Raw genomic sequence first — 24,885 nt, 5'->3', positions numbered from 1 at the left:
ATGCATTCATTACTTTTACAGGTAGGACAGTAATAGTGATAGGGAGTGTTTTTTTTTCTGTGGAGAAAAATAAAGTCATGTCTTTGCCTAAATCAGGGAATGGAGCTGCAATGCCTTAGTTTGTGCCTCTCATGGTCATTTAAGTCTCAGAGCTAAGCCATTGGTTCTCTGAAAAATAAAGACCCGGTAATCTTTAAAAACCCATAATATCATACAACAGAAGTTACTGCTGCTTTGAGGGCATTCACACTCTTTTAACTATCGGATAAAAAAAGAATTTAGTTTGCTGTTTTACTAAAAATGTTTAAACCTCTTTCTAAAGATTGTATTTATTATCCAAGTAATTGACCCTGCCATATGCCCTTGCTGTATTTGTACTTCAAAATAAATGTATTAAAGCATTATTTTTGCATTATAAAATATCAATACAGATAAAACGATTTCACAAGTTTCCAAATCCAAACAAAGTTGGTAGAAGGAAATGACGTGTTTTTGCTTAATTTATACTCAGAGCAAAAGTAAGTGTAGTTAAGCAAAGATAAAAGATCACTGCATAATTAGAGAACAGAAGATTGCCACTGGGATTTTAATTTAATGGTAATACCATAGAGGCACAAACTGGGGCTAGTAGCTGCCATGCATCATGGTCTATTGAGGGTACTGTTAGTGAAGAAATGTGTTTATTTGGCTCCTATTATTCATGTCTACCTGTAAGATTACTAAACCATGGTAAAAGATTGCTTAAAGTTTTAGTGCGTAACTTTTTGATATTAATGAACGTCCGTTACATTCAAGCCATTGCCATATGAGTTGATACAAAGCAAATTAAGAATCAGCTCCACACAACTCTCTCTGTATATCCCAGTATGGCTATGTTCAGAAGATTGTGTCGTCCGGACAATGACTTCTTCTGAAGAGTCCATCATGATCCTCCGTGTCCTCCTTGACTACTAGCGTGGAGGAGTGGTGGGGGCTGTGTGCAAACACGGAAGGCTTGTTTCATGTGGACGCAGCAACAGTATTGTTGTCATTACTTAAAATTCCTTATGGGGGCGACAGAAACTACTCAACAGAGCTTTACTACTGTAGGGCTAAAACTAAAACATAACTCAACCTGTTAATTATTGATAATTCTTCTATTATACTCCAGTGTAGCTACACTACACACATCTCCATGTGACATCGCTCTGTGTTTCATCCAAACTACAAAAACATGTAGTCAGAAATGTGAGTTGCATCACAAATAGCTTAACAGAGTTCTAGTTTAAGGTCGAAGTTTTCTTTGTTCAAAACGAGACAGGGATGAGGTGGAAAACGAGAGAACAATCCCATCCATTTAACACTGTTGTGTGCTGTAGCTTTAAAATAAAATGTTTTAAACACTGTAGGTCTTCCTGGCATTTCTCATAACTGCCCAATGTGAACGTAAACCCAGAAGAAAAGACTTGATGAAGATGAATGATGCTGCCTTTGGAGTGCATCATTTGGAGTGTGTGGTATGTTTATGAGAAGGTTCAGCAGCCCACCAGATACTTAATGTTTTGTTTCCCCCTGGTGGTGACCCTTGTCAGAGCATGTACTGGCATTGGTTTTTTAAGGCATTGATGACTGCTGTTGTTAAACTGTCTTGTTCTTTGGATTTGTGTGAGAGGAGTATCTGAACGGTGGCAGAGGTTCAGTGGGTTTAACACTGACTTCTAGACCAGTTGCATGTCCGTATTTCTGCCATGAATGGGTTTTGAAGAAGCTACTGCTCTGTGGTTAAAGTTCAGAAAACCAGGCAGGTTTTAGCACATAATCTGGGAGAAGGGATGTCTGAGCAACTCCTCAGCACTGGGCCTGTGCTTGGCCTCCACAAAGATGCAGCTAATGAAGTCCCGTGCCTGGTCGGAGGTGTGCGAGGGCAGCAGTGGGTTGGTGGGTTGAGTGGCAATCTTGAATATGGCCGCCATGGCTTCGTATTCAGCCCATGGAGGCTTTTCTGTTAGCATCTCCACCACTGTACATCCAAGGCTCCTGTAAAAAAAATATGTGACTGTTTTTGCTTTACTTTAATCTGGAGTGGAGTCACAAAACAAGCTGAAACAAATACTACATATTAGCAGCTTGTAACTAAAGCTTAACAGGAATGTTTTGAATGGAAACTTGCTGGCTGCAGAGGGCCTCCTCTACCTGTTTGGGAGTTAAACAAGCCCTCCTGGGAGCAGTAATCCCCCTGCAGCATGGGCTAAGAACCTGGAACATACCAACCTCTGCTACGACCTGTCTGACTGGCCATCAGCCAATCACATCACTCGACTGGTGGTTCGCAACCCAATCAGATTACATAAGGGAATGCTGTCTGCTTTGTGTGTGGGAGTGTGGTAGGAACTGGGTTACATACAGCAGGCTTCTCACTTCACAAACATGTTTTCTCCCTTTGAGAGGACAGAGATTATGCCACTTTAGGAGTATGTCATCTGTTTTTGACCTTTTTTTCACATCCACATGTCTCATCCCGTCAGCCCCTAGTGACTGTCTCAAAATTATCATGTTGAATATAGGTATTTCTACCAAGTCACTACATGAACGTAACCGCCATCCCTATATTATACCAAAGTATTTTTACTGGCAGATACAGGTGTCATTTCCATCAAATTGTTGCTTGTGGTACAGACGTAAAAAGCATTATGTGTTGTGTGTGTTATGTGTATGTGCATATTTGTCAGTTACACAAGTCTTATACTCTTATACGCAGTATTAGTAGCTTTATTTGTTGTGACAACAGATTATCAGTCGTAACAGTACTTCTACATCCCATTAAGAATCAAGATTTATAAGTCTAAAGGAAAGAGTTTGTATGCCGTTGTTTACACAGTATCTCCCTTATTTAGTGTCCTAGTGGATACATTTGTAAAATCTGCTCTACAGCTTCTACCAGGCGATTAAAGCAAGTATTCATCCAGTCACTCAAACTATGTGTCAACATGTATGAATGCACTACTGAGTGATCTTATTAACCAAAAAACATCAGAGTTTGCTAAAGAAGGCAAAAACATGAACATTTAAATTGTGTATTTATGCTCCTATTATGATCAAACTTAAAACTACACTGCTGTGTATCTCCCAGTCTTACCAGACATCAGCCTTCCTGCCATAGCCCTCTCCACTAATCACCTCCGGGCTCATCCAGTAGGGGGTGCCGGTCACAGAGCGGATGCCAGTGCCAGACATGCAGATGGTCTGCAGCCTCTTGCTGGCACCGAAATCGCCGAGCTTCACGTTGCCTGCTGAATCCCGCAGGATGTTGGCACCTGAGTTGACATGGAACACTTAAATATGTTACCTCACCAATCACCTACCACATGCTGTAAAACACAAACATCTATATATTAAAAACACTGTCAACATTTTAATCTTGTGTCAAAACAGTATAATACTCAACCTCTGTAGTTTAACAGTACTACCTTTGATGTCCCGATGTACAATCATGTTGCTGTGCAGATAGGACATGCCCTCCAAGATCTGTCTTGTGTATTTCCGGGTCACGTTCTCTGTCAGCGCCCCGTAGGCCTTTAGCTGGTCTTTAACTGAACCCTGATAAGGAAAAAAAGCATGTGCTTTAGACAATAGCACACAGACTGTGAATACATCCAGAGTTTAAGGCGTCCAGTATACTAGCTGCAGCCAGCCTGTTGCGCGCCAATGTGACGTCATAGGAGTGCAGTAACTGTTTATACTCGCGCATGGTTGTCCCGACACTAGCTGAAGTCTTCCACTGAACAGAAGTGTCGCAACTAAGGAAAGGTTACCTACTTTGCTATTTCTACGGACTAGAAGAAGAAAAAGGTAAACAATAGCAGAACTGACAGCAGCATTGACGTCAATGTCCACAGTGGATAAGATGATATTGGATTCAATGGATGAGAGCCGGCTTGCAAAGAAACAAAGAAAAAAGAAGGAGGAATGTTTGTCCTTTTCATAACGCCAGATATAAATATGGTGAGTTCAATATCTCGTGAAACAAATGAGGACGATAGACAAAGAGAAGCATTTTGCATACTTCAGAATGTCTGTACAACGGTTCCATGACCTACTTCATTGAATCAAGCCTTTCATTCACCATAAAAGAACTCATCTTAACCCAAGTTTACAAGAAAGACTTGCAGTGCTCGGAAAGCTTGCATTCAAACTCGTCCATGCTTCCTGTTACCGTTGTTGTGCGCCGCTGAAAAAAATAGAGTGGTGTGCCCACTGTGGACTTAAAATCCTGGCGCGCCAGCGAGATCTATGTCATTTTGACGTCACATTGCCGTGCGCTAGGTTGGCTGTGGCGAATGTAAAAATGCCTTAGGAGCACCAATGTACCCCACTACTGGAGGTCTGAGCCAGAAGTCAAGTTCAAATATGGCAACTGAAAAATGTCTGTCTTGCATTCAAAACATTGGCAATGGAATGGGTCCTTTTGAACAAATAGTTGCGGGAACTCAACTCAAAACCAAATCAAATTTCACAATTTCATTTGTGTTTGCATTTTGACCGCATCTACTCAACTGCAGTGATTAGGCAAATTGGACTGATAAAAGATACTTGGTAAATGGAAGTAAAAAAGCCAGAAATGAGGAGAGACCAAGTATCATTGCTCTGTTTTACGATTAGTTATTTGTAGACAGCAGGACCTAAGAAGAATTCGCTGTCTACTGGCTGACATGTTTCTTCTGGTTCTTTTTCTGCTTTAGTACATCCCTTAATCTCCTGCTGTCTCTTTATCTTGATAGTTTTTGAGACTTGACAAGATGTTGGCTACACAACTATGGCCCAGGATCAAAAACTGAAGCAAGGTTACTGAGGTCAACATTGAGATCCAGTGAAAAGGAATCCTTGGAAAACTGTCTGTGGTTGAAAAGAAAAAGTTTATAACTTTATAAACCTTGGGCATAGTTTCAGGTTCAGAGGAATAGAGGAAAGGTGCCCAACCACACTTCTTAATATCAGTTCAAACTGTTTGGAATCGATTGTTGTCCTTTGTTTGCCCTCCTCGTGTCTTATGTGACTGGCTTTGTTGCCTGAGTTTAAATTATAATTTCCTTACATCCCAACATTAGATGCACTTAGACTCAACACAAAGACTGAGGTTTTGGAATTGATTTGTAGGTTTTGACCTGGGAAAACTAACCCTTTCTCAGAGCCCTGGTTGAAGCTGTGAAATCAAAAGTATCTGGGACTCACCCCCGGCATGTACTCCATGAAAATAGTGAGGGTCTTCTCATTGTGGTCCCTCAGACAGCCGTAGTACTGAACAATGCGCTCGTGATGCAGATTTTTCAGCAACTGGATTTCGCACTCCAAAGCGCTGACTTCCTGTACAGATTCACATGACCACTCAGACATCAAACATAAAAGCTGTCATTCCTGAACAATGTATCTTTGGTGATTTACTGTTTTTATATGTAAACAGAATGCATTTTCCGGACATGGTGGAGCCCTGATGACAAACTGATGACAAACAAATGTAACCATAAACACAAAGATGACAAGATTTATGGCTTCATGTGGAAACAAAAGTTAAACCTAATGCAGAGAGTGAATGAAAGCTGTTCCTTAAAAGAAGTTCCTGTGTTTACTTCAGAGAATGAGGCCACAACAGAGAGAGAGAGAGAGACAGAGAGAGAGAAAGAGAGAGAGAGAGAGAGAGAGAGAGAGAGAGAGAGACAGAGAGAGGAGATTGAGAGAGAGAGACGCAGACAGACCGGGGAAGTCAATGTAATCCCCGAGTCCCAACACAGAAGCAGGTTTATTAAAAGCAACTGATTCCACATCATTAAGTTTTTTTGGCTTACCTCCTGACTTAAGACCTCACAAACATATGTTTTTTGCTTCTGCAGTTGGGCGGTAGTTCAGACTTATGATTTGTTATTAATCAACAGACTAAAGTAAAATATTAAGTACAAATTTTACCAAATACTGTAATGTCACCATCCATGAGATGTAATGTAAAAGTAAGAAGGAAGTGACACCATTGCCTTTTTTTAATGTGCAACCAGAAGTAGCAAGATGTCTACATGTACATGCAATGTCAGCAAAGCAAACAATTGAAGCAATAACAAGAGGTAGCACGCCATCAGCAATATCTGAAATGTTCTCAACATTACCAGAGAAAGAGAAAAGAGGAAGGCACAAGTCAACCAAGCATTCTGTCTCTGTGAACTTGATCTAGCCATGTTAATGTCTCACCTTGCTGGTCTCAGGACTCTCAGGATCAAACTGGACCTGCTTGGCAGCCAGCTCCCTCCCAGTATCCACATCGTAACACAAGTAAACCCGACCAAACGCTCCTTGGCCCAGAAGCTTCCCCCGCCGCCACGTCATTGGAGCACTGGGCGCTGAAAAATAAAATACACACAGCTTGTACATGCCATCTTACATATCAGAAAAAAAAGAGCATTATTTATAATCTTTTTCCTCACAAGCCAACTGTTTCCTCCAGGGCTTGTGGAAAGGGAGGCTTAACAGAACTATGTCTGTATTAGATGGACAAAGTTGAGTTGAAATTAACATCTATCAGCAATTCATTTGGTGCAGTTTACATAGGAATCAATTTTTTACTTTTATTATTTGACTACTCAGAGTTTCAGTAGCTAAATTTACTGATCAACCTTTAAAATATTGTTTTATTGTTTTTTTTCATCCTGCTAAAAGTAAGTTTTGGTGGAAACCCTTATAACATGATTTAAGCATTGGTATTACTTTGAAAACTGCAATGTAGAATTGATTTACCTCTTAAGAATAAATGTTGTCCTAAAAAGTAAAGTTTATTTTCTAAAGGACATTTTGTTTAGAGTTCTTCTAGATCAACACTCACACTTATGCGCAACAGAACGATCTTGGGGACGGAGCCTGCCCTGAGCGTCGACCAGCTGCCAGCTGCCCACGCTCTCCTCGCTGCCATTGAGCGACCGGCGTGAGGGCACCAGAGTAAACAGGTTCCCCTGGGGGCGACGGATCCGCGGAAACGTCCGACGACCTGAAGTAGAGCGGGAAAAAGTCAGGCTGCGGTTAAATAGCACATGATGGACAGGCAAATTAAAGGGGGAGGAAAATACAAAGAGAGAGCGTGAGATGTCACATCGTTGATAAACGGAGATAAAATGCTAATTGTCTTACCTTCACTGTGGTCCTTATGATGCAGGGAGACATGGTACCTACGAGGATAGGTGCCTCCTTTACCTGCTATTCTGTCATACACATGATTCTCTCGGTCTAAAAGTAAATATCCAAAAGTCAAGGGTCTGCAGGGTTACTCTGTAGTTTGAAAGGTTTAGCTCAATGAGTCACACAACATTCACGTGAGCTACTTTATCACTCTCCCTTGTAGTTTATACTTAAGAACTTGCTAGTCAGACACAAAAAAGAACAAACAGAAAGGAGTAAATAAGAAGAAGAAATAAAAATAAGTAATTAAGTAAATCAATTACTAGACATATATATGCGTATACACACAAACGCCTATGTACAAATCCAGTAAAGTTTTACTCAGTTTTTTATAAAAGGCCTGGGCCAGATATTTATGGTGGATGATTGGTTCACAAATGTTCTCATGCATCTCTCACAACTTGCAGCCAAAGTCTATTGACATCTTCCACCATAGTGTCCTGATGGTTTAAAGGAAGTTTGAATGTGGCTGTCACAATGCTTTATCCCATAAGAAGTGAGTGTGCTGCTTTAACTAAATATTTCCCTTAAAGGTTGGAAGGAACTTTTCTTGTAGCTGCTCTCACCTGAGCACTCCTGGCGATTATCAGGGTAACTCTTGGCTCTGTGCATGCGAGACTTCCTCAGTGAGGGGCTGTGAGAGAGGAGAAGGAAATAAGGAAGGAAGATGAGATGTTGAGAGACTTTAGATAGGTTACAGTTCTATTTTTAATTTCGCAAACACCAATTATTATATATATATACACATACGTATATATACACACACACACACACACACACACACACACACACACACACACACACACACACACAGACACACACAGACACACACACATATATATATATATTTTTTTGTAAGTTTCTGGCAGGCAGAGTTTGCTCCTCACCTGTCTGAGTTGCTGTCTAGAGACTGACAGCTTCCAGAGACAGAGTTTTCTGCGCTGCTCCAGGGATCCAGTACCTGCACAGGGCATAATAGAAAATAAAGGGTGTGTGTACACATTTAAAAAAAAATTAAGAATTTATATTTCACAACTTTTGAAACATGAACCCAATATTTCATCTTTCTAGTTCATGTGATCAAATCTCAATATAATTATAAACACACCACATCATTTCCCTATTAATAGTGTAGCAACAACTCACACACTGATCGCTGGTCTCTGGGATGAACTCCCCCTCACTGTTTATGCTGGTGTATGAACCTTGGCGGGCGATCCTCTGCTGGCGTTCAGGCACGTAGCCAGGAGGCGGCGAGCTACGCCCCGTGTTCTGAGAACCTGGGATTAGACAGCAGTGAAGAGCAAACATTAGAAAAGCCTTTACGGACATGAGGACTGAAAAGTGCATAAAAATGTCAGCATCAATGTGCTTTAAGAACATCATATGTGACGATAATATTGATGGAAAATGGCTTTGCATATATATATTTTTTAAACAAACAGGCCCTATTCATCTATGCTGAGATGTATTTCCATGCAGGGAAGCGTACAAGCAGCACAAAAGCAGACGTGCACAAGCTGAGACCACACTCAGACAACTCACATCCCTGCAGTAACTGTTGTGACAAAAATGTAACATTCAAAAAGGCCCTCTCTCCCACAAAGATAAAGAAAAAAAGCCATTAAAACTACTGATTGCTTCCATTCGGGAGCAACGTCTGAGAGCTGGTTCTAATATTTATGGCCTGGTGCTGCCAAAGTCCACGGCTCAAGCCCTCCTGCAGCCACTTCATCTCAAACCAGGCTAATGGTCCACCAAACTAATAGCATTCTGTAATCTGATTGGCTGCTGTCCAGCAGGCATCATCTAGTAATGGTGAACAGGAAAAGGAAGTGGACCCATTGCTAAAAGGGGAAGCCAAAGAAAGAACAGGCGGAGAGAGAGCGAGAGAGAAGGCGACAGACAAGGAAATCAAGGTAGTAAAAAAGAAGTGGTAATGGCACAACAATGTGACAGCTACCCTGGATTTTAACAAAATGTTGAGGCTTTTGAGAAAAATGAAGTGTCTACTTTTCTTTCTTTAAATCAATGTGTGAACTATCAGAGTAGAGAGATAAATATGAATGACAGGTGAAGATATGTACCAGTTGATAAGTGGCGCCCCCTGGGCTCGGAGGATTGGTACACAGTGCTAACGTCTCCGGTAGAATGGGAGGACTTGATCCTCACCTGCTTAGACGGCATGTGGTGAGAGGGGGAGGAGGCCTGCAGTTGGAACGAGGAGAAGAGAACATGAGGTTTAAAGAAGCCTTCAAAAACATGATTAACCAATCGCTTCTTGTCAGCAAGCCAGTTAGTGTAATTTACATGTAATGAGGAACTTTGATTTTACACAACACGGCTCTATGGTGAAGAAATGTCAGTGGTGCAATAGTAAACTGTAAATGCCGGCCCAATGTGTGTGTGTGTCTTACATTGCTGTGCTCCGGAGTGAGCAGCAGGATCCTAATGCTCTTCATGTTGGCGCTTCGGTCCAGCAGGTCGATTGCCTTGTCCAGGTCATCCTGATCTCGCAGAGGGATGGACAACTGCAAGAATACAAGACAAACACAAAAACAATTATTTATATTTTTATATATATATATATATATATATATATATATATATATATATATATATATATATATATACATACATACTATTTTGATGATTGATGTATCACTCAAATCATTTTTCAAGCAGTAATGCCAAACATTCCCTTGTTCCAGCTTCTCCACTTTACCTCATTGTTCATATAATGCAGGTCTAGCAGCTGGCCAAAGACAGTCTTGACTTTCTGCTGGATTTCCTCAAACTGCACAGGCCGTCCAAACATCAGGATCCTACACATAAAAAAAGAAGCAAGTAATCACACAGACAGACAGATTATCGAGAGATTTGTACCCGCAATGAAGGAATCTGCTTTTGACTTACATGCACATGTGCAAGCAAAATACACACATGCTGCTGTTTGTAGTGTGTGCAGATTTCTCTAAGTACACCTTGCATATTTGTGGTTTGCGCTGGCAGCCACATACTAACCACAGTCCTTTTCCTTTTCCCCTTCCATTCTCCAGCTCACATACCAGTCTGAATTAAGTGGTGTGGAGTCTGAGATGGGCTCTTTCTCATGAACTAGAACATGTGATGAGAACAGGATGACTGAGGGACGATGTTAATATCTCTGTGTGAGTTTATGCTCTCTCTAACACTTGCGTATAGATATATAGATGTATGCATGTAAAATGTACACGCACGCACGTAAAAATAGCCCAAAACAAAACTCACCTCCTCTCTCCTGAGAACTCAAACTTTATCCTGACATCGTCCTGAGAGAAAAAAAGAAACAGAAAGATAAAAGAAAAGACTTAAAGACTGACTTGCACATGCACTGCCTTCAATAGATTATACGCTGGGAAGACATGTCACTCTGTGCCTTCTCCATTGCTACATAATTGGAGAAAACTAAATTCCACTCATAATAAGACCAAACTTAAGGTATTGAGGTGGGAAAATGGTGGAGAGTCTTTCCCAGGCGGACAGTCTCTGGTTTTAAGCAAACACTGAACTGCACATGAGTTGTCTGCTTTGGCTATCCTCTGTGGCTGCCTGCAGCTGTGGTAGAAAGTGAGGGTGGGTGGGCTACTGGCCACCTTTCTACATGGGCATAAATATATTTTTAGAGAAACAAGAATATACTTGAACGGGGGATATCCAATTACACTGTTCTTTATTATAGCGGTGGTCCAAAGTTTAAATTCTATGGTCTACAAACCCGTAGCCATGAAGAAAAGCATTATTTTGTCAGAATATGGCCCTCCAGACTTCAAAATTCAGCATCATTTATACCAAACACAACTTAAAGACAAATCTTACCCTGCGTACTAAGCAGAAGACTGCCCACCGCCTGCTAGGTTTATCATGCTTCATCCTCACCTTAACTATTTAGGACTTTTTATTTACAATTCAGCAGACCCTCCTTTATTGCTGAGGGACACTCCCACAAAATGCATGACTGTTCATGGAGACATTTGTGGGGTTGAACCTGGAAGCTTTGGGTTTCAGGGAATCTAAACAGCTGGCTACATTGCTTCTTCAGAACTACAGTACTGAAACCAATACAAAATGTATCTACAGCTCACCGTAAAAACTAAAGTTATTTGATTATACTATCCTAGATAATAAGGGCACCATTGCAATTATTCATGGTTTATGAGAAATCCTGTTTTACAGTATGAGGACAACTTTATACAAGCCTAAGCTTCCGAACCATCTGTAGTCTTCTGTTTGTTCAATTGCAGCTTTACCGCACCTGTCTATTGGTCTGGGCCGGTGTCTTGGGTTTGCCGCTGTCATACGATAACACAGGCTGGCGCCGCGTCATCTGAAGGGCAACCAGGTCCTTCATTATAGAGTGGAGAGCCTGCCTTTCATCTGAACAGGATAGTGGGTTGGGAAAAATACACAATTAGAGTGTGGATTGGATAATGGATGGCCTGTGTGTACGTGTGCATGACAGAAAGAGAGATATGAGCCCCTTGCACTTAGTTCTGCTCTAAAAGGTATGTGCAGACAAGTAGTCAGTCATTTTAACTACATCCATATTGGGACTATCCTGTGACAGGGTATTAAAGGCAGGGAAGGACTGCAGTGTTGCTATGCCTATTCCCATGTTTGATCTCAGGGCAAGCTCTGCCTTGGCTGGACAAGCTCACGAAGAGAAAATATTCTCCTTGTGTAATTTGGACAGACATCATACAGCCCCAGGGCAGCGGAGAGAACCAGACCCCCATCTCCATAAGGGCGAAAACCAATTCTTCATCTGACAGTGTCTGGAGCAGCAGCTTGCACAGACTTTGGCCTCAGGGATGGTGTTTGGTCCGAGTGTGTGTCTGTTTTTAACTCATGCTGTGTGAAAACCATGCTGTCTGTCTAACATCAGAATATAGAGGACTTACTCATTGCTGTGATGTTTGCGTACGTGGTCTACAAACCAGTCTTCAGAAACCTGTCTGTGGTGAGCCAATCGATCCACAGCCTGTAGTGGTACAAACAGAAATCAGTTATGTATAAAAGAAAGTGTGAACTAACTGATGCTGGTACTTTTTTTTCATATTTCTTTGCACAGAGAAAGAGCAAAGGGATGTGAGTCATTGAGTCAGACAGGCGATGACCTATGCCAAAGGTTATCAACCAGTCTCACAACACTCAGTGCAGGTACCTCAGCCCATAAAACATTGCCTTGGTGGTAAACATTAATAAGAAGAGGAGGAGTAGAAAAAGTATCAAATCTGAAGGCTGGTGTGACAAAGAAGCTGCACTGCATCCTTATTATATTTTATCTAGGTAATTAAATTACATAATAGAGGGTTTTAATGTTACACTAAACAGAGAACCTAATTTTCATTAACAGCACAAAACCTAGTTCATGCATAATTCCTTGCAGACATGTAAAATGTAACCAAAGCCTGCAGAACACATATCTAAAGATTTCTCTGACTGAGTACCCTGAACCCTGAGTGAATGAGAAAGTGTGCAGTGCATGTGAGAATGTGTTGTATGTTTTGCCCATGAGAAAGATTGACAATTGAAAACAGCTGAAATTCAAGCTGCACAGGCAGCAATCAGTCTGACACAGTTCATATGGGAAGAATGTTTGTTCCAGGGAGTTTTCTGCCATTTTTAAATATCTACCAGCTTTATATTTCTCTGATTGCACTAGCTGCCAAAACCCCTGACTCTGCTGTGTTATAACTCCAATGTAGATGTTAACTGGGCAATATTGTCTGGCCAGTTCAAGGCGTCAACAGCACCATAAACCGAGGCATTTCCTTCAATGGAGAGGGCTTCCCCCGAAATTTGTACCAATAAACCATTGAATGTAAACTAATTCAACAAAGGAACACACAAAATAACAAACACAAACTTAGTTTTTGTAATTCATTTGGTTTGTAAAACAGATATAGCTACTTTTAACAAACTTATAAAACAAGCAACAAAACCAAAAGACAATCACTCATAAAATCAGAGACTAAAAGCTCTACCAGGGACGCACTCATCTGACTTTTTCTCTCCTGATTCCAGTATCTCACCTCAGGTATAATCTGCTGATACCAAATGCAATCAATACCAAAGCTCTTGTTCTTAACATTTATTTATTCAAGCTCAGTAACTTAAAGCTGCAAATCGCTGTGTTGCAAAAGTTTCTGCATGAATGTAACTGATAAAAAAACGGTAATGTCTGGCGGATACCTGATCCCCTTACTAGTACAGATAGATCTGTGGTTAAGTGCCTTGTAAGCCTAGGAAACTAATGACTGGTTTGATACAAAATATAACCATACCAGAGATCAAGATGAATGAACACTGTCTGATGATGGAACCTACAGAAGAGGCTGCAACGGTCTTTCTGAGTGTACACAGTCAGAAGGCTGTCTGAGAAGAAAACGGCGAGCATCAGTACCTGAGGCAACTCATTGACTCTGTGGATTTCTGGGTAATAATCACCCACAGGAATGCTGGGCATGTCCGCCTGTGGTCATTGAAGTGCTGCCATGTTCGTTTAAAGCTTCCGCCACTCTCATGTTCCCATAGATGCCAAGTCCTTTTGTCCTTCAACCCTTTTACTTCATGCTTGTGCCATACTAAAGGGTAATACTCCACCGCTAGTTGCATGGATGTACAGTATCTTTAGGACATTCAGAGGCATTATCTCCTCTCTAACCACAACATATTCTCCATAGGGAACAGTAGAGGTGCTGGATCTGGAGAGAAAAGGACAACATCTGCACCTCAAGGGGTCCTTGTAGTCAACAACACAACAACTACCCTCTCTGTCCATTACCCCAGCGTCCCTCTTCTCTCCCTTGCTTCTCCTGATTTTAATTACCGCCCAAGCGGAATGAGGGGAATTCAATGGAGAAGAAGGCTGTGCTCTACCAGTCCAGTCAGCTGTGCCGTTTTATTTTCCTTGTATCACATTTCCAGGACTAGCAGGATTTACATGGATCTCCCCCCCCCCCTCTTTTCTGTCTGCTTTGAGAGGTGTTTAGTCTGAGGCTGTTTTTCCCAGCCACAGTTCTTACTCTGTCTCTGGCCAGTCATGCATCTGGACTCAGTGCTTCACAGCAAAATCCCCTGGCCTGATGATGCCCCTGTTTCAGGTGCACATGTGTTTTGGGTTCAAAGTAACCCACCCCACTTACAGAATACAATCTCAACAAGTTGCTAGTACTTTAATTGATAATAAAAGAAAAGGAGGGCGTCTCTTGTCCATACCGATGTATATTTATACAGCTGTCAACCACAAAAAGTATCAACAACTAGCTTTTATCATCCAGGGAATAATGGATATTTCAACCTATAACAGTTATTACAATGGAGGACCTTTTTCAAATTTGTGGAGATTCCGGTGGGTTAGAGTGGAGATTGGAAGTGTTAGTACAGATTTGATAACAAGTTATGAAAGTCATAAATCAAAGCCCTGACTGAGCTAAGTATTGAGCCACCAGACCATCTGACCAGATATAGCTGTATATCATGTCTCAATATTTATTTATTTTTGTATTTGTTTATTTGACAGGGGCAGGAAACAGTCAATGTTAGCTACAGTGGTGCTCAAAAGTTTACATGCCCATGCTTAAGTTGACTAAAAAGAGGAATAAAAAAATCATGTTTTGGAAATTTATTTTAATACCTTAATTAAAAAATGAGGTAAAATCCAACCTTTAAGGACACCAATTTTCTTTGTGAATGAATAACGTATTGTAAATAAATAAATGTTCTTATTTAAAATACAGGGGGCATAAGTATACATACCCCTATGTTAAATTCCCATAGAGGCAGGCAGATTTTTATTATTAAAGGCCAGTTATTTCCTGGATTCAGGATATTATGCATCCTGATAAAGTTCCCTTGGCCTTTAGAATTAAAATAGCCCCACATCATCACATACTCTTCACCATGCTTAGAGATAGGCATGGTTTTATTTCAGTTAGACTAATACCTGGTTTGATTTGCATTGAGAGATGATTTTATAGAAAGTATCCCATGCCTATCTCTAAGCATGGTGAAGAGTATGTGAGGATGTGGGGCTATTTTAATTCTAAAGGCCAAGGGAACTTTATCAGGATGCATAATATCCTGAATCCAGGAAATAACTGGCCTTTAATAATAAAAATCTGCCTGCCTCTATGGGAATTTAACATAGGGGTATGTATACTTATGCCCCCTGTATTTTAAATAAGAACATTTATTTATTTACAATACGTTATTCATTCACAAAGAAAATTGGTGTCCTTAAAGGTTGGATTTTACCTCATTTTTTAATTAAGGTATTAAAATAAATTTCCAAAACATGATTATTTTATTCCTCTTTTTAGTCAACTTAAGCATGGGCATGTAAACTTTTGAGCACCACTGTATAAGCTCATTTTCATATGTAGTCCCTGGGCAGCAAACAGAATAACATCTCTGTCACAATCATATTTATTTGTGTTATTTGCTTCTTCTATTAACACAAAACTACATGAATCACATGAACACATCCAACAGTTCACAATCGAGTGCTACTGCTGACCTTTTTAATTGATTCTCTTTTATTTACTAAGCAGATACCATGTTTTGTAGTAATCTGCCTGCCTTATTAGCAAGCTGGCAGTTTATACCGTACTTCCATGTATTTGGTGCTCCATTTAGGTAGCAACTGCAATTTGAACACTAAAAACAATGACTTTCTGTATGTAAATGATTTTAACTTGTGCAAATATGTTTGTTTATTTGGTGCATTGACAATCACTAAACAACTACATCCAAGTTATTTATATTTTCAGATGCTTTAAAAGGTTTGTTTTCAATAATGCTTCTAAACCAAAGCATATGCATGGTTACACCTGTAGTTTATAATCATGTATACCTATTTCCTTTCTTAACAAATAGGGCCGTACATTTTGTGAATACTTCATTTGAATTTATAAATTTTAAAGTAAAACCTATGTTGTAGACCTACTTGATTATAGGTATTTTAAGGTAGGTAGGTATTAATACTAGCTGATCTTTTCTTTGCTGCTCTGAACTCTGCATAGGCTGCCTTACTGCATTTCATTTCATTGATCCTGCAGGTACCAGCACTGCCATTAGGGTCATAGTCTCATTTAGTATTGTACAATGTTAACTAAAAATCAAGATATTTTAATTGACCACTTTAGCTTAAAACCAATTACCTATCCAGACACACTTTTGGCTTATATGTGTTCTGTTTTGATGGTTTTTTAAGTAATTATTTTGAAGGAAAATAAACTCATGGTGCACAGGATAGCTGACTACCTGACTGTCCAGATGAACTGTTGTTTATAGTGTTTCCCATAATGAAGATGATGTAAAAGACATTTTCAAGCAGGGCCGTAGCACAGAGGACAAAGTAGGCTAGCCCAAGGTGCTCTTTATTTCTATGGATATTTTGTGTGCGTTAGCAAATTCAGCTTCTTCAATTTATAAATCTTTTTTTGGAAGTACTGAAAGACTTATACCTGACAACTTTGAGGACAAATAAAATATAAGATTCAGTATTCCTCACATGATTTTTTTGTTTAAAGAACAAAAAACATTACACATAGATATGTAGTATTTCAAACTCCTGACTACAGTTACCATTTTCCCCACATGACCTGAATGCAGCATTCATCATATACCTGTCATCCCTGTCACGTGCACAACCCTCACCTGTCGCCTTGATGACCTTCGTCACCACAAGCCCGCTTGTACCGCGTGCAGCCGACTCCGGTCACCGATGTCTCGCGGCAGGGATGACGCAGGAGGTCCAGCCGTTGCTCACGTCCATCGGGGCTCTCAGACCGACACACCGGAGAGCGTGTGCGAGAGCGGGGGCGCCATGGTGGGGCTAACCCCCCAGGTAACTCTTCTTCAACGGGAAATTAAAGCACTCACACAAACGGATAATTTCCAGGTTGTAAAAACAAACACATCAGACAGCTGTGCGTTTTACAGAGAAATTGTTCCAGTGAAAAAAAGCCTACATCAGGCTGCTCCAGCTGTGGCCCAAAGACAAACCTCTTCTCCCCTGCAGCCTCGGATCTTTGGAAAACTTAAATTTCCAAAACATTTTCACATTTGCCACACACGCTATCAACGCTTTCGGGCTTGCAGGACAGGGATATGTATCCCATAAAATACGAACAAAAGACTAGCAAACAAGGTGTAAGAGTAACCGTGTGGCCTGTATGAAATCCATCTGTAAGTAACGGCTTCGCCAGAGGAAAAGATCGAACGATTTCCGTGATTTTAATAGTCTCTCTTCCTGCTAGGTTTGCAGATTTTCCTTCTCTGTGTTGCCAGGTTAGAGTCCAAAACAGTCTAGGCTGCAGATATCTTTACTTTTGCATAAAACTGCATCGCATTGCAGATTGAATATGATTTATAACTATGTAAGAATGCATATAGGCCTATAAAAAAAAAAGTACAATTTAGCGCGCAACATGATTGAGTTCAGCCATTTAGCCAAAAGTGACTGAAATGACACTGGCAGAAGAAAATACATGTATACATACAGATAACCTCGATGTATTATGTCAAGCGAGGCGAAGTTGGATAAACTCCATCGATGTTTAAACTTTGCAGCTTCGGACTCTTATATTACGGTTCCTTAAGTGTTCGCGTGAGCTCCAAACTAACTTTAACGTAGTCTTTTCTCAGAGTCACAGAGTCGTCGCGCTGCTTCTGTTAGTCAACGGCAGTCCACAACTTTCCCCCGAACCAAAACAAAGTATGAAATAATCTTCAGCCGAATACGTCAAACTTCCTGACAGAAAAAAATATCGCTACCGGAACCCACTTCAAGATTCCAAGTCGTGAAAAAACCTGGACTTCAAAGTCGGCTCCATGTTTGCCAAATGCTTCACTCTCCGTCGTCCATACGTGTGTAAGAACATGGATTTATTCCCATGGGGGGATTTCTGGTTACTAAACTATCCAAATAAGCGACGCGCAGCTGCGGGAGCGCGCTGTTCGGTCTAACTCTTTCTGCAGGCGCGCGCACAATATTATTAACGGGGCGGACCAGCTGTGACGTAGTTCGGGTTTATGTTGCATTCAAGACTATAGGAAAATCGGTCTTGAAGTCTTCACTGTCATTTTACTGCTGCATCCAAAAGGCAGCTTTTGGCCACTTAATTGATGCCATAATAAACAGTGGTAGAGAAAGTAGTCAGATCTAATCTACAGTACTAATACCACAGTGTGGATGTGTAATATGAAAAGACATTTAAAATGTTACTTATGTAAAAGGCACAAGGACAGAAATAAATACAGATGACTAGAGAAGTAACAAAATTAAAACTGCAAAGTAAGTACAAGATTACAAGGCAAATATCAAGAAAATGTACTTAAAAGTAAAAAGTACAACATAGGAAAATGTCCCGTTATTAACGTATTGATACTCCTGCATTATTGTACTGTTGTGGTTGGTTGAGGTAGAGCTATTTTTAAAAATATTTTGTGCAACTAATGATTACTTTTTCCAATATGCAATTGGTTGGTTTGCAGAAAACAGTGAGAAATGCCCAAAGTGACACCTTCACAATGTTTGTTTTTCTTCTAACAAGAGCCTACCTAACCTTAAAAATTATAAAAACATTTTTTTTAATTAAAAATCTTCTGCAACCATAAAAGATTTTGCAAAAAAAAAAACAATTGTCAATAAACTTAACTTAAGCTGTCAAATACAGTAAATGTAGTAGAGTAAAAAGTACAATATCACTGTCTAAATAGTGCAGTAGAAATAGAAATTAACTGATAGTAATTTAACCATAGAACTGAAAATGTTGAAATCCGTGAGTCAAGGAAGTCAGTCAATCTACTGGGAATTCAAGAATTTACCCACCTTTACATCAATAAACACACTAAAATCACTGAATTAAATCAACACCAGCATTTATTTTTTTTCTCCAAAAGCATGTAAAAAAAAGAGAAAAAAAATGCACAAGATGATTGTGTATATTGGCGTAGAAAGGGGGGCGCTTACATTTTAAAATGTTACACTTCCGTACCACAACTAAGCAACAGAGAGAAGAGAGATTAGAGGAGAATGACTGAAAACACAGTCCAAGCGTTCTTTTGCTGTAAGGCCACCTCAATCCACAGGTCAAGTCTGTAATACAGAATACATTTTCTAAGATGTATACATTTAAAATGTCTCGATGACAACAGCATTGAAAAGTTCACATCAAGATAAGCACAAAAATGAAATGACTAACAGGTTTAACATTTACAACGTTCCACTGCAATCATTCACCTGAGCCTCTTGGCACCAATGTTAAGCGTACCTTGTCTGCTCTGTTACACTACACAAAGTTGCAGTTCAGATTCTGCAGTACCTTGGCAAACTGCTAACGGAGAATGACAAAGACAGCATTTCTAGATACAATACTCTGTAAAATGAAAAAATAAAATATACACTGTCACACTGAATTATTGTACATTTTATGTGGATAAAAAGTGGATAGATAGGAAAAATGGCTGCTGGTTGATTATAATCCTATGCTAAAGTGTGGGGCTCCAGAGTAAGCAGGTCTGTTTCTTTTATAAAGGCATGATCAGGAGATTTCTTTGTAAAGATCTGTGCACTCAAAGGAATTGTTTCAAAAAGCAATTGGGTTAGCTATTTATTTCTAAGGCTTCTCTTTAAAAAAAAGATATCAGTTCTTTAAAAAAAAAAGAAATTAGCAGATATCCATCTGTTTCCACTTAGCTTTCTATTCTGCACAGCATGCTCAAATTCACAGTAAACCTTCAGTCACAAAAGTATTTTGTCATTCAAGTGTCATTCAAGTCTCAGTGGTACTTAGACATTTTCTAAAATGAGATATTTGAATGGCTTTAGACTCACTCTTTGTATAGAACGAAATATAGATGTGGAAATCTTGTCTTAATTGGTTAGGAGGCAACATATTAAAATAAAAGGCTACAGTATGTTGAGTTCAGGGGCAAGCTATTTTTTTCTCTCACACACTAGACACTACTGTCACACTTTGCCCAGCAGGGGGTGCTCTGCAATGGGTTTTGCATGCGGCAGGCAGGAGCACATCAAGTAAATTCAATACGATATAGGTCCAGATGCTAAGACGCATTTAGCTAATAAGACAGGAGATGAGAAAAGGAAGGCATTCATTTAAAAAAGAAACCTGTCCACGCTTACTGGTGGTAACAAAATGATGGCTGTTGAAGACACTTATTGGGTCTGTCCCATTAAAAACTGTCCAGCTATATGAACACACTCAAATACAGCAAGGGAAAAATCACTATAAGACGGCAACAACTGACAAACTGTGAAATGACGAAGGAACACTATTGTGTGGTTTCATGCAAGGCTTAAGCTCCGTCCATCAACATCCTTATTTGTGTCAGAAGTGTAATTGTAGTAATTAATTCACCAAAATGTTTACAGCTCCTCCTAAGATGTTTCATCCAACGGAGTGAGGGATGTTTACGAGCGAGGCCTCAGTTTCCCAGTGATCATCTTGTCTGGTCATCATGTGTATGTGCAAGACGAGAGTACAGTTAAGGTGGGGCATGTTCACTTATCACAAACTACAGCTCTACATACACATAGTATACAAAACACAATCTGAGAGTTCCATCAAAATTTCAACCATTAATAAAAGCTCAGAGAGGATCAAACTTATGCGGTGACATCAATAAAATCCAAATTTAAGTGTTTCTTAAAAAAAACAAAAAAAAAACACTTTAAAAAGTGAGTTGCTATGCATCAATGAAACGAAGATTATTCACAACACAAACGATGAATACAGTCATAAGATAAGGCTATTAAGACCCAGTCATCCAACATGCAAGGACGAGACTTACAGTGGTCAATAAAAGTAGAACAAACCTTGGGATGAAGCGAACAATAATGAAACTAAGCACGAGAGGTGAGCTGTTGCTGATGTGCACGTTATTTTACAGTACTTTGTACCCTGTTTGTTCCTCAAATATATGAAACCAAACTGGCATAACTGTCTGACAGCGAAGTCACAATACTGAGGACTATTATTTTCATTTGTGTTTTTGTTAAAAGTGAAACTATGCCATTTGTATTTTAAAACCCTGGGTGAAAATTGACCTGAGTGTATGCTCTGTAACTTCTCATATGTTTGCCTGAGCATACAGTTTACGTGTTAAAAAAAAATAAAAAGGGTGCAAATTATTAAAAACAATAAAAAAGAAAAGTAATTATTATACTATCCGATACCAGAGAAGGCTTTTGGTCACAATCATCTCCCTAATTCCAAACTATAAAATACAGATATCAATTAAATTGAATCTTAAATATATCCCCACGATTAAATTTTAAGTGGTATGGATTATGACTGGCCAGTCATTTTCTAGCTGTTTGTGCATGTATCTGTTCTGATGGCATTTAAAAAGCAAGTGAGCGGTAGGATGATCTAACTGTGCCCCAGCATGTGAGACATGTGTTCATTGTGATGTATTGGAGGTGTTATGCTGTCTTTGTTATATTATCTGTCTCCTTGGAGGCCCAGAGCTCTTTGTGCTGTTTGCGTCCAAACCCCTCGTCGTAGTTGCCTTTGCTTTTGAACAGCTGCTGATAGTGGGGTTTACAGTAAAATTCACCTTGAAGAGCTGCGAAGGTGCCAAGGCTGCAGGGAAAGGAGGAATGAAACAGTTATATATAAACCAAAAGGAGTCAGGAGAAGAAGAAAGTCAAGTAAACAGGAAAAACAGCATATATAGTCACCTAAGTTTGGCGTTGCAGTGCTTGCAGCAGAAGCATGTGGAATGGAAGACCAGGTTGTTGGCAACCAATCTCTCCATTGGGTAGACCGCCTTCTCACATGATGAACACACTTCCTTTTGGGTCTTAAAGCTGAAGGACTGAGCACATACATATACCGATTTGCTACCAGACACACAAACCGGCTGGGATCTTTTAGTTGACCCTCAGGGAGATGAAAGCTGGCATTTACAAAAGATACAAAATGCAGGAAAGACTTCCTTTGCTCTTTTCGGAGATCAAAAGGCTGATGAAAGTGAAGTGGGGCAAGAGTAACACACACAAAAGAACTGAATCCTGAATGAGGGATAACAAAAGACAGGCATATTTACCTTAGATCGCTGGACAGGTTTCTCTTCCGCGGTGTTCCTGGTGTCCTGGATAAGCAAACAGAAAAACAAACTTAAAATTTAAAGACATGTATTTAATGTGTGTAAAGACTACTACTGGGATAACATCTCAAGCACCGCTAGTGCTTTTCACTATTCACATATGCACTACACTCAGGAACATTTTGGTCTTGCACCTGCTGGTATAGATGAGGAAAGTGACAGTTTAGCAGATGGCGGTAATGCAACACTCATAGATGGCAACCGCCATAAAACTCAACAGAAGAAGAAGAAGATGGGGCGATCCCGGATGTACGTGGCGGTCTCTTATTATTTTCAGGATCACGACAGGCGAGGAGCCGTTTGTCTGGTGCCAATGTTCTTGTAAAAAAAATTAGATTGTTTGCAAACAGTTATGTTAGTTATCAAATCACCGGCGAAAGCATTGGCGTTAATGCTAAACCGTAAACGAGTAAAAGATTTAAATGGGTTGTGATTGGTTTGGTCACCACACTTGAGTCTTGTCAGAATGACGTAACCCTTTACGTTCTTGTCCCTGCAATTTGACAGCTTTGAATAACAATACAGCCGTACCAGCATTTTCCCTTACTAGGTCTTGAGGTGGGAGACTGGCGGTACAGATTTCCTGTCACAAATGACCCTATGCAGAAAATGTTCCTGAACATTTCTGGTATATACACTGCATGTGTGAAAAGCGCTTTAGATTGGAAGCAACAAAAGAACGTCACAAGGATGGAAGAATGTATTTTTTTTCACTGACCTGGTATTACCTTTACCAGTGTATTAGTATTGTCAATCTGATCTCTCTTTCCCCCCCTTTTTCTATTCACTCCATCTGTCTCTTTGCACCCCTGGGAGAGGATCAGGTGCCTTCTGTCTGGTCATGTGAGCTGAGCTGTGGGACGCTCTGCATGGGGCTGCCCTCAACAAAGCAGAACAGCTGAGAACCAGCATTCTGGTTAAGGAACTTCACAGGGAAATATATGAGGTCTCATACAAATGGTAAGAGAATTCTTAGTGAAATAACATGACTGACCCCTATTCTGCCAGTCTTTATCTTTTGTAATCCATGAATGTATTGAAGCATTTCTATCACTCAACCCCTACAATCATGCACAATTGTATGTCCACTCTTAAATTCTCTGGCTGCCATTTAACATAGGTCACCACTAAGGGTGTGACGAGATCTCGTTTTACGAGATCTCGCTGATTAAACGTGAGGCAGATTTCTCGCGGGTGAAAAGTTGTCTCGTGAGGCGATGTGATGTCAGCGTGATGGAGCGTGAATTACTATTGAAGATCCCCCTGCCACTTTTAAATCATTGTTAGGAGTTAGGAGTTAGATTTCTCGTGTGAAATTGTACTTTACTGCATATAATTCATTAAAATAGTTAAAAAAAGAAGTTAAATAACATTCATCATTAATAGTTGATTTCAAATAGCACTTTTGGCATTTTGTGATTTTTCAGTTGAATAAAAAACTATTTTCCATTCATATATTTCATAGAGGATTTCTTTAAATTAAAAAAAAATCTCGTCTCGCTCGTTCTCGTCGTGGAGTCGTACCCAATCTCGTGATGTGTCTCGTCTCGTGGAGTAAGCGTCTCGTCACACCCCTAGTCACCACACATAGGTTTCCCTACACATTGTAGGTGTCAAGTAATTACAGCTTGGTTTGTGATGACAGGAAGAATTGAAAGATTTCCCCAGAGGCGTTCACAAGGTTAAGAAGAAAGAAAAAGCTTGCACCATCTCAAGCTGGAGGAGGTTGCATACAGTACTAGTAGTAATGACTGTATCTACCCCCTAAAGTATAGCAGCCAGTCCCTAGCAGCAACAAGCAAGGCCACATCTTAAAGCAAGGCTAACAGGTAGTTCAAGGCAGCAGATAATAAACAGACGGAGAGATATTCACACAGTAACTACCATTGGAACAGCCAGTGTGCAGGGAAGAAGGGCAGCCTCTGTTTAGGCAAGGGAAAAGTCCACTGCAGACTTTGCTAAAACCCTGTTATATAAGGCTGTTTGGCTGGAGCCGAAGTGGGGGAGGGGGGAGGGGGGGGACCAGAGTTGCAAAGAGAAGGAGATCTTTGGCAACTGCTGATCTTCATTTCTGTAGGTCTATTACTCTTTGACTTGCCAAATGTGTCTTTGTAATAGGGCTTTGGCTTGCCCAAAAACCATATTCAAAGTTTGTTTAATAATATTTAATAATATTTTGACTATTAAATGCCTTCAGTAAGACCTATAATGGTATCAAACTTAAGTTGCATATGTTCTGTCCACCAGAGGGCAGTGTATCAGTCAATGTCAATAGGCAAGCAATGATGTTTTCAGAAGAAAAACACACCGTCACCACTGTTTCTTTTAATTAAAAGTCAGACCCTGGATTAAACACATATGCTTTCGACAGGTTTTATCCACTGTTCTTATCACGTTAATGGGCCTCATATCTTCGCCAAGAACCGTGTTAGAAAATCTGTCGCTCTATTTTGACGGGCAGAGGGGAGGCCCCGTGAAGGAGATAGCATGGAGTCGATTCTGGCCTGCCCCCCC

At 40.1% G+C, this 24,885-nt stretch overlaps 2 protein-coding genes across 2 annotated transcripts in view; both read right to left on the bottom strand.

Moving 5' to 3' along the window:
* Positions 1-927: 927 nt before the first annotated feature.
* On the bottom strand, positions 928-18,225 carry map3k3 (mitogen-activated protein kinase kinase kinase 3). Its single transcript, XM_032537590.1, has 17 exons — positions 16,894-18,225; positions 12,132-12,211; positions 11,486-11,607; positions 10,462-10,502; positions 9,917-10,016; positions 9,609-9,722; positions 9,279-9,399; positions 8,338-8,471; positions 8,079-8,152; positions 7,758-7,825; positions 7,144-7,239; positions 6,842-7,003; positions 6,214-6,362; positions 5,209-5,340; positions 3,447-3,576; positions 3,116-3,293; positions 928-2,016 (listed from the first exon to the last, which is right to left on the bottom strand). The coding sequence occupies exons 2-17, from the start codon at positions 12,133-12,135 to the stop codon at positions 1,788-1,790; spliced, it is 1,854 nt and encodes a 617-aa protein (XP_032393481.1). The 5' UTR covers positions 12,136-12,211; positions 16,894-18,225; the 3' UTR covers positions 928-1,787.
* A 1,832-nt stretch (positions 18,226-20,057) lies between these two features.
* The window catches only part of limd2 (LIM domain containing 2), an 11,830-nt gene continuing 7,002 nt past the window's right edge, over positions 20,058-24,885 (bottom strand). Inside the window, exons 2-4 of the mRNA XM_032537033.1 lie at positions 22,312-22,356; positions 21,944-22,080; positions 20,058-21,845 (exon numbers count right to left, since the gene is read on the bottom strand). Of these exons, the coding sequence (XP_032392924.1) occupies positions 21,686-21,845; positions 21,944-22,080; positions 22,312-22,356 (342 nt within the window). The 3' untranslated portion in view covers positions 20,058-21,685. The remainder of the gene's footprint in view (positions 21,846-21,943; positions 22,081-22,311; positions 22,357-24,885) is intronic.

Source organism: Etheostoma spectabile, chromosome 15 (genome assembly GCF_008692095.1).
Source record: "Etheostoma spectabile isolate EspeVRDwgs_2016 chromosome 15, UIUC_Espe_1.0, whole genome shotgun sequence".
Classification (NCBI taxonomy): domain Eukaryota; kingdom Metazoa; phylum Chordata; class Actinopteri; order Perciformes; family Percidae; genus Etheostoma; species Etheostoma spectabile.
The sequence above is the reverse complement of the archived record's forward strand: the minus strand, read 5'-3'. Positions and strand labels throughout refer to the sequence as shown.